The 17,025-nt window shown below is 48.3% G+C and overlaps 1 protein-coding gene across 1 annotated transcript in view; it reads right to left on the reverse strand.

Moving 5' to 3' along the window:
* The window catches only part of LOC144162555 (receptor-type tyrosine-protein phosphatase kappa-like), a 109,084-nt gene extending 96,345 nt beyond the window's left edge, over positions 1 to 12,739 (reverse strand). The window contains exons 1-2 of the mRNA XM_077693144.1: positions 12,623 to 12,739; positions 11,678 to 11,783 (exon numbers count right to left, since the gene is read on the reverse strand). Of these exons, the coding sequence (XP_077549270.1) occupies positions 11,678 to 11,709 (32 nt within the window). The 5' untranslated portion in view covers positions 11,710 to 11,783; positions 12,623 to 12,739. The remainder of the gene's footprint in view (positions 1 to 11,677; positions 11,784 to 12,622) is intronic.
* Between the last annotated feature and the right edge of the window lie 4,286 nt (positions 12,740 to 17,025).

A 17,025-nucleotide genomic window follows, 5' to 3' on the forward strand; every position in this document is an offset into this window, starting at 1 on the left:
CTACATCAGAGCCACTGCAGTTTGGGCACTTGAAGTCTTCGCTATTGCAACTATCGGTAAGGTGGTCACACTGAGACCATTTAGCACATGTTGGTTGCCCGCGGCTGTTGGAAGTTCCATGCCCAAACCGTTGGCACTTATTAAACCATCGCGGGTTAGGAAGGCATGTTTGGGCAATGCATCGAAGGAAGCCTGCATTGACAAATTGAGGTAGAAGGCTGGGATCAAACGTGTGCACTACGTGTTTCGTTTTGATGTCCTGATTGTTTCGGCGCATCGTAATCCTCTTTAGTGCAATGACAACCTGTACAGGAGGCCCTCGAGGAGGTCAGAATCAGTTCCGTTGCTCAGATCAGATTCGGATATGACACCTTGCGAGGTATTTGGCGTTCCGTGGGGAGTGACTTCGATTTTAAGGATGTGGGAAACCCAGAGTCCTGGCGCTTTCCCCATTCCTCGCGGCCCACTGCAGAGGCGAGGGAGGAAGGCTCCCTCTCTCCCCTCTATGGCTGCGTCTCTCGGCGTGGCGCGGCGGTGCCCGGCGGTCGCTCTTCACGTGACCAGCTTGTCGGGAGCCCCCGAGAGCCGGTCTGGGGGCACGGAACGAAGCAAGGGTCTCTTGGGTTGGAGCAAGCGACGAAGACAGGCGTGAGTACTGGAGGTCCGGCTTTCCCCTTCCTTTGTCTTCCCCGTTGCGCATGCCTACTGATTCTCGCCGGACGGCTGGGTGAGGACGTTCGAGGAGTCCCCCACGTTATTGGTGGAGGCCAATAAACGTGAGTTTGGCCTTTTCGTTGTGTCTTGTGTGTTCCTTGCTGATCTCTGCCGATATGCCGGCCGGTGGTCCCTGACGGAGTTCAGCCGAGCTAGCCTTGCGGCCGAGTCTCGAGGGTCGAGCTTGGTCGCCGCAGAACCCTGGTCCCCACAAGGTCGCCGATAACGGTTGCTTCAAGGAGCTTTTTTGATTGTTCTGCGTTTATGTCTACAGGGATTTCTCTGGAAGTCAGTTTTTTTGCTTTGTAGTGCTTCCCCAAAACACTTTCAAAGAACTTTGCTATGAAGAAAAACGGATTTAGATGTCCCTGGCTTTATATTGTCGTCGGTTTGCCGTGATCAAGAACCGGGGACGTTTTCAGGTATTTAGAATGACAGGGCAGGTAAAGGAGGAAAGTACACTTCGGTGGGGCCCCTTTCCGGGGGCCCATCATATGGCTTGCAAAATTTTGAGAAAAGCATACAGCATAAAAAAAAGCAGGGGACGGGGGTACTTTTTTTACTTTACTCTGTTAACATTGATTCCAAGAGAGGTACCAGAGCTCCCGGCCTGGTAAACAGACAAGGAGCACATCCGCAGGGGCTTGACCACGGCTACGATGGTTACTGCTTGTAGTTTATGCCCTTCACCTTAAAACTCCTGGCCATGGTATACGATAAAGCGTGGGTATGCACGCTCGGGGTCCGCGGTTGTGCCCTTCCCATCACCAAGCTTACTCAAGGTGCCCTGGCAGGGCTCTGAATATATACCGAAATACATTTTATAATTTCCCAACTCTCTTTCGCAAGTATGTCCGTGAGCTTGTCATCCCATAAATGTATGCTTTTTCATTCTTATTTTAATGATGTACTGTCATTTATGCTGTCACATCGCTGTGAAGTGGGAGCAACACAATAGTTTTTCCTTCTATCTTATCGTTTTCTCTTTTCTTCTATCGTTTCATGTAAACATTTTATTTGTGCTGTTTATCTCAAGTAAAACCATGCTAAATTCACTTTGTTTTTATAATGCTTACATTCTTCCCTCTGCATATTTCTCGCTCTCTCTCTATATATGTATATATAAAAATATACCAGACCGCTATTCTGGAGATCGTGGGTTCGGATCCCACCCGGCGGGCATTTTTTCACCACTTTTCGACTCAAAAAATTCTTCCTCTCTTTCTATGACCAACCAGAACGTCCCCTTTGCTTTCCGAGGTTTTCTTGACTGCCAACCCTTATTTTCTGTCTTATATATCAATATTATATATATATATATATATATATATATATATATATATATATATATATATATATATATATATATATATATATACGGTCGAACAAAAGAAGTTTCCAATGGTCCAGAAAAAATATCAAAAAGTAGAGTCCGACGCAAGTCTCAAAAAACAAAAACAAACATGTTTACTAACGTTTCGACTGGTGGTCCAGTCTTCATCGGAGTAACATTTACAGTACACTGCAGAACGCTTTTATAGGTGCGTGTAGAGAGAGGAGGAAGTTGCGCTACAGTGCGCCCTCTTTGAAAGGAATGATACGTCATCATTCAGCAAAAGAAGAAAAAACGCAAGACATACACATGAGAGGGAATGCACTGCCCTCCCTCTTTTTAGGGAGAAAAGGTGCGCTACAATGCGCCCTGTTTACAATGCGCCCTGCGCTACAATGCGCCCTGTTTAGAAGTAGTTATTGGCAAGTGGTACAACAAAGAGAAAAGAAAAATGCAAAGGACCACCACCACCAAATGCAAAGAACCACCACGTGTTGTCTATAGGCGAAACAAAAACCTGCGCGACATTCTGACATCTTCGAGGCTCAGCCATTCACCAGTGACCGGTTGTGGGCCCTGCAACAAGCCTCGTTGTCAGGTATGCCCCCACATCACGAAAACAAAAACCGCCTCTAGCACCGCCTCGCACTTCTCTGTAAAACTGAAGGGAAATTTTAACTGTGACAGCGCCAACGTAGTTTACCTGCTCGAGTGCAATACCTGCCACCTGCAATATATGGGCCAGACGGCGAACGCTTTTAGATTAAGGTTCAACAATCATAGGGCACACGCCAAGTCTCTTCCTAACCTTCCTTTGTCCCGTCACGTCGGAATCCCGGGTCATTCATTTAATAATTTGAAGGTAACAATAATTGAATCCAATTTCAACAGCAACCACGCACGCGAAGTTCGCGAATCATATCTCATATTTAAGTTCAAAACCGCATCCTCTGGGCTGAACGAAGGCGTGGGCGCGTTGACATGTTTGCCACAATAATTACTCGCCTTTCTTCCGTTCGCTTCCTGCGTGACCAATCCTCTTTTTAGGCATACCAGCGCCGGCTTTATCCCTCCAGGTTCACTCAATTAGCCTCTTAGCGCCGGCTTAGCCACATAGCGCCGGCTTCACGTGACACATTCCTAAGACGAAAAGCGAGGGCGCGCTGACGCGTGCTCCCCAGTTCCTTATCTCGTTCGGCCGCTTTCACCCCGCTTCTTCTGTTGACACATTCCTAAGACGAAAAGCGATGACGTGCTGACGCGCGTTCCCCACTTCCTTATCTCGTTCTGCCGCCTTTACTCCTTTCTCTTCCCCGCCCCCGCTTCTTCTGTTAATTCCTATGAGGAGAGGCGCCAATTTACCTCCTTCCTAGACGCCCCTTTGCATTTTTCTTTTCTCTTTGTTGTACCACTTGCCAATAACTACTTCTAAACAGGGCGCATTGTAGCGCGCCTTTTCTCCCAAAAAAGAGGGAGGGCAGTGCATTCCCTCTCATGTGTATGTCTTGCGTTTTTTCTTGTTTTGCTGAATGATGACGTATGATTTCATTCAAAGAGGGCGCACTGTAGCGCAACTTCCTCCTCTCTCCACACGCACCTATAAAAGCGTTGTGCAGTGTACTGTAAATGTTACTCCGATGAAGACTGGACCACCAGTCGAAACGTTAGTAAACATGTTTGTTTTTGTTTTTTGAGACTTGCGTCGGACTCTACTTTTTGATATATATATATATATATATATATATATATATATATATATATATATATATATATATATATATATATATATATATATATATATATATATATATATATATATATATATATATATATATTGTGAGGACTGATGGCGAGGGGCGCCTGCCTTCGCGAAGAGGGGGAAAATAGTGTTGGGACGGATTGAGTCAGGTGGCTGCATCGCTTGGAGGGACGAACTAGTGTGAGGGCCAGTCCCCTCACAAGGGCGCCTTTCTATGCATCACCTGTAAATCCCCATCATCACACAGTGGCCTCCGCCACTACTTCATTTTGTAGATTATCATCATCATCGTGTGATCTGGTGTTCTTCGGCCCCGATCGCCTGAATAAAAGGCTGCCTCGAATCTTCGCCTTTCAAGTGGTGGAGTGTGCGACTGGATGCCTTGGGCTACCTCTCTGAGTGCACCCCTGGAACTTCGTTCGGGTGGTCGCCTACAGCAGGAGGCCATGCCAATGACAGCGGAACCATCCAACGCTGCGGGTTCGGCCGTTCCACCGTGCTTCGTGGACATCCGCCAGCGCGACCCCCCCCCCCTTCTTTGCCGGGGTTCGCGGCGAGGACGTCGAGGAATGGCTGGATGATTACAACCGAGTTAGCACGTATAATCGCTGGGACAACAGGGCCAAGCTGGAAAATGTGAATTTCTATCTGGATAAAGTGGCCAAAACGTGGTTTTAAATGCAGAGCATTTCTTTACCTCACGATGTCACCCGTTCTAGGCGTCCGTAGTAGTCCGCATCGCTCGCAGGTGCGCCCTCTCCCCCGCTCTTCCTCGCCTACTCTCCGCTCGCATCGCGCGCTCTCTCCGCGGTCGGTTCGCGCCCAACAGGTGGGAGCGCGCGCGTCGCGGGATCAACAACATCTGTGGCGTGATCGTGACGTCAGCATCGCGCGTGCGTGGCGCGATCGTGGCGTGATAAAGGCGGGTGTCGGCGAGGCTGGAACGCACTCATCGCCGCGCTCTCTCGTCAGCAGTTGCCGTCATCGTGTCTCCGTTGCACGAGATGGAATCAAGACCTTCAACCAGTGTTGCTACGCAGTGGAAGAAAAACGTAACGCAAAGCACTTAACGTCGTGCGCCCCCGGAAATGCTCTGCATTTGCTCGTGCCCCTCGCGAGGGGGATGTTTTACGGCTTTTTTGACTAAGCTTCTGAGGAAGTGAAATCACTGTCGTAGCAACGACAACGCAATAAAAAAAAGATCCGCCCCCAAACTGTTCTCAGGGCTCCCCGCTCCAGAAGAACTGAGAAATCTTTTTCCGCAGTGTTCACCAATATACGGAGTTTTCTTCCCAAGTGGGAACTCGTATCTAAACTTGTCTTGTTATTCAATAGTAACCCATTGATCCTTACGGAAACATGGCTCTCTAATGACACATGAGTTGAAGAACTGCTGAATGACCTGCCAAACTTCCTTGTGTACCGGAAGAATACCAGTTAATTTGTTCTGTCGTGAGCATTGTACCCAGTCTTGACATACTATGGCTACTTGTGCATGCCTCAGCTCAGTTCGTCCTTCTAGGAGTTTGCTGCAGACTGCCGCATAGTAACCGAAACTGTTCCCGGCAACTTAATAACATGCTAAATATTCTTTATTCCGCAACCCCAATGCTAAAATCCTGATATTTGGTGATCTTAATTTTCCTCGTATCAATTTGACCAGGGAAAATCTTTCAGTTGTTTATCGAGAGGACGAAAGGGAATTTGTAGAAGTGCGTCTCACTTATAATCTCACTGAACTAGTCTCTGAACCAACACGCATTGAACGCAATTCTCGCGAATGTCTTAAATTCAATCCTAAGTAACCAACCTTAGAGCCCGTCACCAATTTCTTATCTACGCCAGATAAGCGACCATCAAATACACGCAGAATGTTTTAACAACAAAGCCTCTGTCACCGACTGGGCTGATTTCACCGCACAACTGCGCCGCAGTTTCGGCACTCCTGCAGCTCGCTCCGACGGCGCAAAGAAGGCTCTTGAGACCCGCGTCCAGCACGCTCAGGAAACGTACACCACGTATATCCAGGACGTCCTTGCCTTATGCCGCCGGGTTGACCAGGACATGCCGGAAGCGGATCAGGTGCGTCACATCATCAAGGGCATCGGCCATTTCGCTTTCACGGCTTTGGACCTTCAAAACCCCTCTACCGTGGCTGATGTGACAACAATTTGCCGGAGGCTGGATGAGATGCAGTCTATCCGTCTGCAGCAGGAGACCGCTCTACCGCAATACCTTGGAGACGATAACCTGCGGACACTTATACGCTCTATTATCCGGGAAGAGCTCCACGATTATGGAGCTGCTTTTGCCCCTGGTGTCCATTCCGGTCCACCTGCGACCTGCCTCCTAGAGATCGTTAGATAAGAACTTGCGGCAATGCCTGTTCCCTCTTCTCCTCCTTCTCCTTCTCCAGTAATGATGCCATCGTACTCTGACGTAGCGGCACGACCACCCCTGCCTCCGGCGCCGGTCATGTCTCCACATGCTGCTGGCTGCGTCACAGCCGTTCCTCCGGCGCTGGGACCGGGCTCTCCCTACCCCATGTGGCGATCACCCCGCCAAGACGCACCTTTTGGTTGCCCGGTTTGCTATTACTGCGGCATCCGCGGCCATATCTCCCGCTTCTGCCGCCGGCGTCAACAAGACGAACGACGTGGATATGACACTTATGAGCGTAATAACACGCGTTTTAGTTATGGGTACCGCCAACGCGATTATTCGCCTCCAACACGTCGTCCGTCTTATCCACCTGACTCGGCTGACCCTACTCGCAACTCTCGAAATCCGCGGCGCCGTTCCCCATGACCATTCCGCCGGGCAGCGTCACCCCTTCGCCCGGTATCGCATGATCCCAACCACCCGCCGGAAAAGTAAGTCATGCAGTTTTTCGGGGGAAAACTGCTTTACACGAAAAATTTGAAAATTTCCCGCAACGTCCATGCAACATGTTGTCAGTGGTTGTAGAAGGTATTAATGTCACTGCCCTCGTCGATACCGGAGCTGCTGTATCAGTTATAAACGAAGATTTGTGTGCGCGTCTCCGAAAAGTTCGAACTCCGTACATCGGACCTTTATTGTGTGGGGCCAACGACGATATGATTCAGCCATCCGGGACCTGCACTGCGCGTGTTTTTATAGACGGTATTTGGCATCACATTCAGTGTGCAGTTTCTTTCCCTGCGCCCACAAACTCATTTTAGGGTGGGACTTTCTCAGCTCAGCGGGTGCTGTAATATCGTGTCATCGACCGGAAATACATCTTTCAGAGACAGGGTATTCCAGCGTTGAGGAGATCACGCCGCATCGCCTTGTTGCTAGTGTTTTGCAATTGACATCGCCCCTGGTGAAGAGAAATTTTTTTCGGTTCGTTCCGACACCATTCGTGAAGGGGACGTCCTTACTAGTCCAATCCCAAGGTTTCTTCCCAAGGGTGTCCTCATTCCTAGTTTTCTGGTCCGCTTCTCACACGGGACGGCCCTACTAGCTGCAACCAATACCTCTTCCGAGGCAATCCTCATTCCCGAAGGCGCCACTGTAGTGACTGTTGTAGACCCGGCTAATCTCTCTGTTGTCCCATTCTCCTGCCTACCATCAGGGTCCCGTCCTGGCAGTACAGTAGCGCCTCTCAACGCTCTTGAAGGCACAATCAGCTCCAATCTCTTACCAACGGGTAACTCTTTACTCGACCTATTGAGCAAACACAAATCGTCCTTTCATTGCTATGCTACTTCGCTGGGAACTACTTCAACAGCCACTCACCGGATCCACACAGATGGCAACAGCATTGTTCACTGTCGTCCCTACCGTGTGTCCTCCTCTGAACGTCAGATTATGAGTGAAAAAATTAAGGACATGCTTAGCCGCGATATAAATCGCCCGTCTTCTAGCCCCTGGTCCTCCCCAGTCGTTTTCGTGCGCAAGAAAGATGGATCGGTGCGTTTTTGCGTAGTCTATCGTGCCCTCAACAAGATCACCCGCAAGGACGTGTATTCGATGCACCGAATCGACGACGCGTTGGACTGTTTGCAAGGAGCGGAGTATTTTTCAAGCCTTGATCTCCGCTCCGGTTATTGGCAGATTCCCATGCATGATGACGACAAAGAGAAGACAGCATTTGCAACTCTGGATGGCCTGTATGAGTTTAACATGATGCCCTTTGGATTGTGTAACGCTCCGGCTACATTCGAGCGAATAATAGACAACGTGCTCCGTGGTTTAAAATGGAAAATATGCTTGTGCTATCTGGACGATATCATCATTTTTTCTACGAGTTTTACTGAACATCCTAAGCGCCTCGACCAAGTCCTCGCATGCCTTGCGACGGCAGGTCTGCAGCTCAACACGAAGAAATGTCATTTTGCTTTCAAAATTATCAAAGTTTTGGGCCACGTTGTCAACAAGGGTGGTATTCGGCCCGACTCGGCCAAGATTGCTGCTGTACTTATCTTTCCCGCCCATTATATCAGAAAGCATTCCGGAGTTTTCTTGGACTGGCGTCATATTTTCGTCGCTTTGTTAAGGACTTCGCGACCATAGCCTTTCCCCTCAACAAGCTTTTCAAATGTGGCACCCCTTTCAAGTGGTCTGCGAATGCGAAGAGGCATTTGAACGGCTCAAAGCCGTTTTCACTTCTGGACCGGTGCTCAGCCACTTCAACGAGCAAAAACCCTGCATTCTTCACACAGACGCCAGTGGGCACGGAATTGGGGCTGTACTTTTGCAATCCAGTTCCCAAAATCGAGAACGGGTGGTCGCATATGCCAGTCGCTCACTGACACCTGCTGAAAAAAACTATTCTATCACTGAGCAGGAGTGTCTTGCCATTGTTTGGTCAATACAGAAATTTCGCCCGTACCTATACGGCCGCCCTTTCAGTATTGTGACGGATCACCATGCACTCTACTGATTGTCGTCCCTAAAGAACCTCTCCGGCCGTCTCGGCTGCTGGATTCATCGCATACAGGAGTATGACTTCACCATCACGTACAAGTCCGGAAGGAAGCACCTAGACGCAGATGCCCTTTCACGCTGCCCATTGCTCCCATGTTCCGGAAGCGTGTCTTCGCTACGCGCACATCCCACCATAGCAGCCATCGACGCCGTGGATGTCCAGAGCCGCTCCGATTTGGTGGACCATCAGCGCTCAGACACCTACTGCCGCACACTAATGGACCGCATCACCGGAACCTCACACCCTCCCAACAGTCACTTGCGCCGCCAGTTGAGCCACTTTAAGCTGATCGATGGCACATTATACCGGTAAACTCATCAACCATATGGTCCAAAATGGGTTCCCGTCGTGCCCCGATCACTTCGCTCGCAGATTTTGGCTGCTCTGCATGATGACGCTACCGCCGGTCATTGGGCTTCCAGAAGACTTACGATCGTGTCCTCACGCGTTTTTTCTGGCCTGGCCTGTCTTCTGCTGTCGCTCGATACGTCGCTTCATGCGTCCTTTGCCAGCAGCGAAAACGTTCTACGTTGCCCCCTGTTGGACCTCTGCAGCCGCTTGCCAGCCCTGAAGCCCCTTTTCATACAATCGGAATTGAGTTGTATGGACCCTTCCCTGCTACCTCCCGAGGGTACCGTTGGATTGTAACTGCCGTGGGTCACTTAACGCGATATGCGGAAACGGCATCTGTCCGTACCGGCTGCGCTTCAGAGATCGCAGAATTGTTTTTACAAGCGGTCCTTCTGCGTCATGGCGCCCCTCATAACCTTTTAAGTGATCGGAGGAAGACATTTCTCGCCCAAATTGTCGCCGACGTCCTAAAAGCCGCCAGTACTGTTCACAAGACGACCTCTAGCTATCATCCGCAAACAAACGGTCTCACCGAGCCCTTTCATCGCACCCTATCACACATGCTTTCTATGTACATTCAACCTGACAACAGCCATTGGGATACCATTCTGCCATTCGTAATGTTTCCTATATTACTGCTTTTCAAAGCACCACCGGTTACTCTCCATTTTTCCTTGTATTCGGCCGCGAACCGTCACTTATACTCGATTCAAGCGTCTTCCTTGCGGCCCCCCCCTACTTCAAACTCGTTACCTGAACAGTTCGTCGCCCGTGTGGATCAGATCACTGCCGTCACCAAGCTCGTCTGCGCACCCAAGCTTGCCAACAAGACCGCAAGCACCGCTATGATGCTTCCCACAGAGAGGTTCGCCTTCACCCCGGTGACGAGCTCCTGCTATGGACTCGACCCCTACGCTATCGGCGGGGCTGATTCCCCACCACTTTCTCGGGTATTTATGTAAAGATTTTTTTTTGTTTCCTGCGCTTGTGGGTGGTAGCCAGAAACACTCGGACTACTCGGGGTGAAAGGGACCTTCTTTTAGATGCAAAGCATCTCTTGCTCGGGGCTATGTCCATTGTCCTTCTGGCGTCCGTCCAACGTCTCCTCCTCTCCATGCCAGTTGTGATAACGTCACTCTCTCCACTCCTCCTCTCCACACCACCTGTGTGCGCTGCTCCTTCTCTCCCCCTCTCCACACCAGCTGTGCGCGCTGCTCCTCGTTCCCCTCCTCCTAGCCACTTCAGATAAATCAGGTCCGCGCCGCTGCTCCCTTTAGTTGCTGCTTCAGTCGATGAGCTGACAATGGACGCCAACGATTCTGGAAGTGACCCGCCGCGGTGGCTCAGTGGCTAAGGCGTTGCGCTGTGGAGCAGGAGTTCGCGGGTTCGATTCCCCGCCGCGGCGGCCGCTTTTCTGATGGAGGCGAAAAGCAAAAAATTATACCATCTTCCCACGTGGGAGCGTTGACGATATGCACAGTGTCTCTAGTTTGCGCGAGTTTGCACGGCTTTGCATCTCCTGAGGCTTCCCACGTGGGAAGATGGTGTAATTTATTAACCTGCTGGCCGTGACTCGAGTGTCTACGACATGTCAAGAGTGGCCGACTAGCGTTGAACCCTCTTAAGCTACCTTCAGCACCAAGACTGTCAGAAGAGAGGCCCTCGCTATGCATGTAGCGAAGCAGAAAATGGGAAATGAGGACCTTGGTCAATTAAGACAGAATAAGTGTTGGCAGTCAAGAAAACCTCGGAAAGCAAAGCGGAGAAAGTGGTTGCTCATAAAAACAGATGAATATTTTTTTGAGTCAGTAAGAAAGTGGTGAAAAAATGCCCGCCGGGCGCGACCCGAACCCACGACCTCAAGAACACCGGTCTGGTGCGATGACCACTACGCTACCGGCGGGGCTGTTTCCCCACCACTATATGTGTGTGCGTGTGTCCCTGTGTATATGTATGTATGTGAAAGTGTAATTTTTGTTCGGTGTGACCAATGCTATTTTCGTTTTCTAGTGTGATGTGCACATCTTGCGTCGCCTGTTCAGTTTTGTTCTTGTTTTTTTCTCGTACGCAAGCTAAAAGGTCCTCCGGTTGTTCCTAGCCACACTAATAAACAATTATAATTATTGTTATTATTATTATGATGATGAAACTGCTTTCTGTGATTGGTCCATCTTATCAATTGTCTCTATACGCTTTCGGTTGTTTGGTCAAATTACTGTCAAACATTGTTTCTCTGCTTGTTGTGCGGTCTTTTTAGCATGCAGAGCCACGAATGCTTTTTTTAAACGTACCCTCCCTTCGCTCATCCTGTGTTTTATTTATGTCATTTTCCTACTTGAATTTCTGTGTCTTGTTGTTAGTTCGTTTCTTCCAATATGTTTCTTGTATTTTGTATTTATGTAACTATGCATGCGCCACCACTCAAGCCTTTTGCTGTTCCTGGGTACGTAATTAAACATGACTGATGAATTGATTGATTAATTTATTATTAATAATATTATTACTCAACGTTTGTGTCACATTCAACGTGAAAACACGTTATTAAGCCAAGGAATGTCGAACTCACCGGCGATAGTAGTATGTTGCAGAAACGGCCATGATGATCAGACATAGAACCACTGCTATCACTCCTATGATGGCGCCAACTCCCGCTGCGCCGCCGCTGCTATTCACTGCATAGAGCGTGAAGGTGGAGTTTGTTGCATTCGTGACGTCCATCGCACCGGCTTTGCATGAGTGAAATAAACGAAATTAGGTGCGCCTTCACGGTAGCATATTCACTTACCTACAACCGGACCTGAAACGCGGTACCCGTAGCGCACATCCTGCGAAACGAACACAACCAATGAAGTTGACAAATTTGCCCTCCACTACAATGCCGACGGGTCCTCAATAATGAGAAAGCACCAGCTCGTGCCTGTGGTGACATTCAGAGTGGACACTGGAAATAAGTCCAAGTTATGTTGAACTTATAAATCATTGCCTCCACTTCAAACTACAGGGTGATATTGCGGGCAGGGCAATTATTGAGAACATGAAATGCCAGGATTTCTGATAAGTGCGAGCGCACGCACACATATGTTCTTTCGCGATCCACTTATCGTCCTGCTCCCAAGGAAGGAATAACATCCTGTAATTATATTGTACTGCCAACTTATCCGCTCCGCTTTCTGATGCAGTACGCGATGCGGTTTGTGGTTCTGTACTTACGTGAAACTACGAGTGAGTGAATCCACACATTCACTTAAGATGAGGAGTAAATTGGATCCAGTCTCCACTTTTTTTTTACCGAGGAGCCATTTGCCAGGAGCCGCCGGGTAAAAAAAGATTTATCACCACTTTATCAGCTATTTTACTTGTCCCCCGTTTAGAGTAAGTTGAACCATGATGTGGATATCAAGATGGGCGCAGTGGCCTACGTTCCAAGGAACGTACAAGCAGACACTATTAACGTGGACGCTAGATATGTATACGCATCGTGTTCCATCATAAAATGTCGGTAGGCACTCACCCCCGAATAGTTACTCTCGGCGACCAGTGCGAACCGGTACGGCGTTGTGTCCGTGAGGGGCGCATTTTCGAAGTTTCCCATCACGCTACCTTCGCCGACTAGAAAATTGATGGGGCCTTTGTCCAGTTGGTGGGGGGCAAAGTGGGCGGCCACGTAGTACCCCAGCCGCTGCTCTTGGGCGCTACTGAAGTTGACGAGCTTGGGTGGTTCATCGATGCTCGCACCTTCTCGTACCACCAGCAGGAAGTAACCACTGCTCGATCGTGAGAGATCAAAAAGGAAAACAAAGCTTTGTTATTACACTTGTTGCTTTTGCGTTTTCTTCGCTCATTGAGTCGCCTCTCTGACCGCTGCTCTTCTTCGTGAAGGGAATTGTTGACGCCGCGCATGTTTATTGCAGCGCAACACAACCACACTGAGGGAACAGAAAAAAAGCCCGTCCAGACTTTTTTTATACGTGAGCCTCACATGCAAGTGTTCCCAGACGTAATTAGAGCACGGTCTCGTGCATTTACGTAAATATCTTGTTCCCACATCTGCCTGACTGCATTGGTATGCAGTTAGAAGAGTCCTCTTTTATAGAAAAAGATCCTGCACAACTGTAGTGGCTGTTATTAAGCCAGAAAGACAAATATTTTGAGATGTTCACAAATCCTAGTGAAAATTACTTATCACGGCACCTGCACAATTGAAACCCCAGTTGCTGATGACATTCAGATGCATGCATAATGTAAGGGACAACTTTTGGAACAAATCAACGAGAGATTAAATTACCTGAAAATAGCAATGCTTTGAGCACTTCAGACATGTGCTTAGAGAAAGATATAGCTGCGCGAGTGCGGGATGAAATATAGAAATGGTGTACGTATCGAAGCTGCATGTGGTCTTTAAAGTGCGCCGTAGGGGAAAGGTATGCACTAATATAAACCACCCGGGAATCTTTAACATGAGACAAAGTCCCGTCACACGTGTTTCTTTCGCCACTCCAAACCAACAGCGAAGGAATACAGTCTGAAATGAACATGGAAACCATTACGAAAGAGAAAGACAGCGTAAAAGTAATGATGGTGCCTTGGTAATAAGATTAACAAAACAATATTATTTAGAAATTATTTTGGATCGGGCCCCAATTAGGTAGAATCGATAGGTTAAAACTTTTTTGTCAATTGTATAAGCTGTGTAGGGTGCTTTCTATGAATACATCAATGCGTATCGTGACCACAGGAACTGGCCAGGGGGTTTAAACGTGTGCGTTATTTTTCTTTCCATAAATTTTAAAGCATGCAGCAACTTCCGGTTACGCATCTTTTGTCAATGTGTGTCTGCAATATATCAAATTCTGTGCCGAGTCCGATTTTTTTATTTAACTGGCTCTACTTAACACTCACTTCTACCAGTAATGGGTGCTTATTGCGCACATAGGCAGATCCAGACTCTCGACCGGTTTTATATATGAAGACCTGCTCATGCAACGACTGTTTATAGTGGAGGACAGTGACTCAATTAATAGCTGGGAAAGGACAACTGTCGCCATCATATCGGGTTAAAATAATTCCACAACTTAGCCAGCTTGGCTTGGATCACTATGCTTCCTATGACTGCTTGCACAAACCATTCCAATCGTATCCATCAGTACATCTCAAACGTACCGATTAGGTCTGTGTTAGGAATATACCGAACTGAATATTATCAAAAATAAGTCTGCGAGCACTGTACGAAATGTCCCTCCAGGTTGAAACAAACATAGGGTTACTGTATTTTTACCATACGCGTAACTCGTTTTGCCCAATAGGCGTCGATACTGGTGCTTCGTGGTATAAACCGAGCGGGTGCCTACACAGACAGTAGATTATTTGGATCTCAACCTACATTTTACAGACAGTACATTATTTGGACCTCAACCTATATTTTGTGAGCTCCATTGTGCATGGCGGTATACTTTCATGCCATTACAAGGTGAGGTGATAGAATGATTTTGAGCGTTCGGCAAGGTTGCAAAAACGGTTTTACCTTACATACAGTTTCCGGAAGTCGTAATGTCTCCTACCAAAGCCGGCAGTCCCGAAAGCCTGGAATTTGTTTTGGACTTGTATTTTCGCGGTTTTCGGCTACTAGACTATGACTTTTTCCTTTGTTCGAAAGATTCCTGAATACAGAAGCAGACACCTAGCTCCGACGCTTCGCGCTCCGCACAGTACAGTTTCGCAGGAATGGCGCGACGCCGGCAATGTTTCTTCCGGAGCGGTATCAAAACTATACTTTAAATGACACCGTGAGCGGGTATACGCGATTTTAACCCTTTTATTGTGATAAAAAGTTCCGCAAAAGCAAATTATGTTGTGGACAGGCATCGAAGATCAGCGGAGCATGAAGAAACAGCAAGGAGAGCGAGCCCCAGTGAAGTAGGTGACAAATGCGAGAATTACTAAGCTGACGTCACAGAGACACGCTGGGCAGCGCCGGCCTGGGTCGCGCTCACCACCAATTCGTACTTCCTGACATAGCTTCACCCGAGTCAGAGCTCGCCGCTGCTGGGGTGCGCCTGTAATACTCCTCTGCAGTCACGTTCACTTGTGACGCGATATGACATCACTGCCGCACACATTAGGCTTACCCGCATTCCGACGCTGGCAACGTGCTGATGTAGCACGGTGGTAGCGGCCTCGGTTCCTACTCACAGACCAGGACTCCATTCCCAAACGGACTTCAATGTGGCGAATTTTACTTTAATTGATTTATTTTTCTAAAACCTTTCTACATGCGCAGTGTGGCACAGATATCGCAATTTTTCGGAGCTTCTTTCCTCTTTACGACAATAGCGATCTTCTGTACAAGACACTGGTCATTTTTCGCAATGAAGCACTCAGTTTGCATGCATTAAAACCATGTCGCCTAAACTCGTGGCGCTGATTGGTGAACAGGCTTAGGAATACGCACTGGCCTAGATAATAAAAGAGAATAAAACGCAGAGAATAAAACAGTAGAACTTCATAAGGGGTGGAAAGGGTTATGTCGAAAAGTCGACCTATAGTTTTAGGCGTAAATGTCCCGTACACTTCATGAAGGCCTAGGAATGTCCAATGTGTTTTTTAAGGTTGGCCATTTCCACTCATTCAATCATTAAACCTTTCTAGAATTTGGCATCACGTCGAGGGGCTTTTGTTTGGCGTGAAGATCCGTCAGTTCACGTGCAACCTTTCATAGGAGGAGCCTCGGGACCTTGTAAACAGGGAGCTTTGCAAGCAGGCCGTTCCGTATAACTCGGTCATTTTCACAAACGTGCTTCTTGCCGTCGAAAGAGCCACGGAAATGCAAACTTCTTCAATGGCTGAGACCGCAACAAAGCACCATCTCTTACAATGGTATGCACGGCTCACTGAAAGCTCGGCGGCGAGCAAAACCCTTCATTCAGACATGCAGTAACGTGCGGCGCACTTCGGTCCACCCCATATTGCTAACCGAAAAGCCGACGAATAAAGTACAAAGCAATACATTCACAATAGAAGGACGGACAAGCTCACGGAGCCTACGAAGAGTAGACAAAAAGGAAACATGAACGCTAGCACCGGCCTCTGCAGTAACGTACGTGAGAGCTAAGATAAGCCGAACAAGCAAAGAAAATCTGACCGTGCTGGGCTGATGGAGAGAAAGCCCCTCACATTATACAGGGACTTCGGCCAAGCCTGGGTGGGTCACTATCTGTAAAGGCGTTCGTGATTCAGAGTGCCCTGTTGCGGGAAGAAAGGTAAGAAGGAAAAGAATGGCGCAGCGCGTAAATTGGTGCTTGGCCAAGAAGGCGAGGTAGCGTTCCCGAGAGATACTTTTAAAATGAACTGGCTCAGGTGAGTGCACATACGTTCGGATGAGTGCAGACCAGCCAAGAGTGCTACTGGAACCATATGTTAGTGAAAAAATGAATGCGCTGTACTGCTTGCACCAGCTCAGCCAGTACAAGTACAAAATGAGCTGCAGTGTACGCTTGGTAGTTTTATTTTCCAAAGCTCTAAGAGAGACGGAGGATGATTTCCCTCATCTTCGGCCTGCCCTTGATCACGGATGTTTATCATTCCTACTTTTAGTCAACAAATACTTAGTTCCATTGGTTTCTTAGATGTAGAGCCGGAAATTGCCTGCTTCCGGATGTGGACTTTACAGCGACCTTCTTACGTCGCATCGGGGTAGATCTTTCGCCCTCATCACGTGATACGGAGGGACGGATTGAGAAAAGGGCACGGTATGCAAATTGGTGACTTCGGAGTGTATATTTTGTTGTGACGATGGCGTGAATTGAGTCGGAGAGTCAGTGGGAACAGGCAGACCAACTTTCCGAGAACAAAGTGAGTTTGTGCTAAGCTCAATACAAGTGATTACTCTTACGACGACCAATTTTTTGTTCCTGACCA

Source organism: Haemaphysalis longicornis, unplaced genomic scaffold, assembly GCF_048455015.1.
Source record: "Haemaphysalis longicornis isolate Haplotype H1 unplaced genomic scaffold, Haemaphysalis longicornis Haplotype H1 scaffold_12, whole genome shotgun sequence".
Classification (NCBI taxonomy): domain Eukaryota; kingdom Metazoa; phylum Arthropoda; class Arachnida; order Ixodida; family Ixodidae; genus Haemaphysalis; species Haemaphysalis longicornis.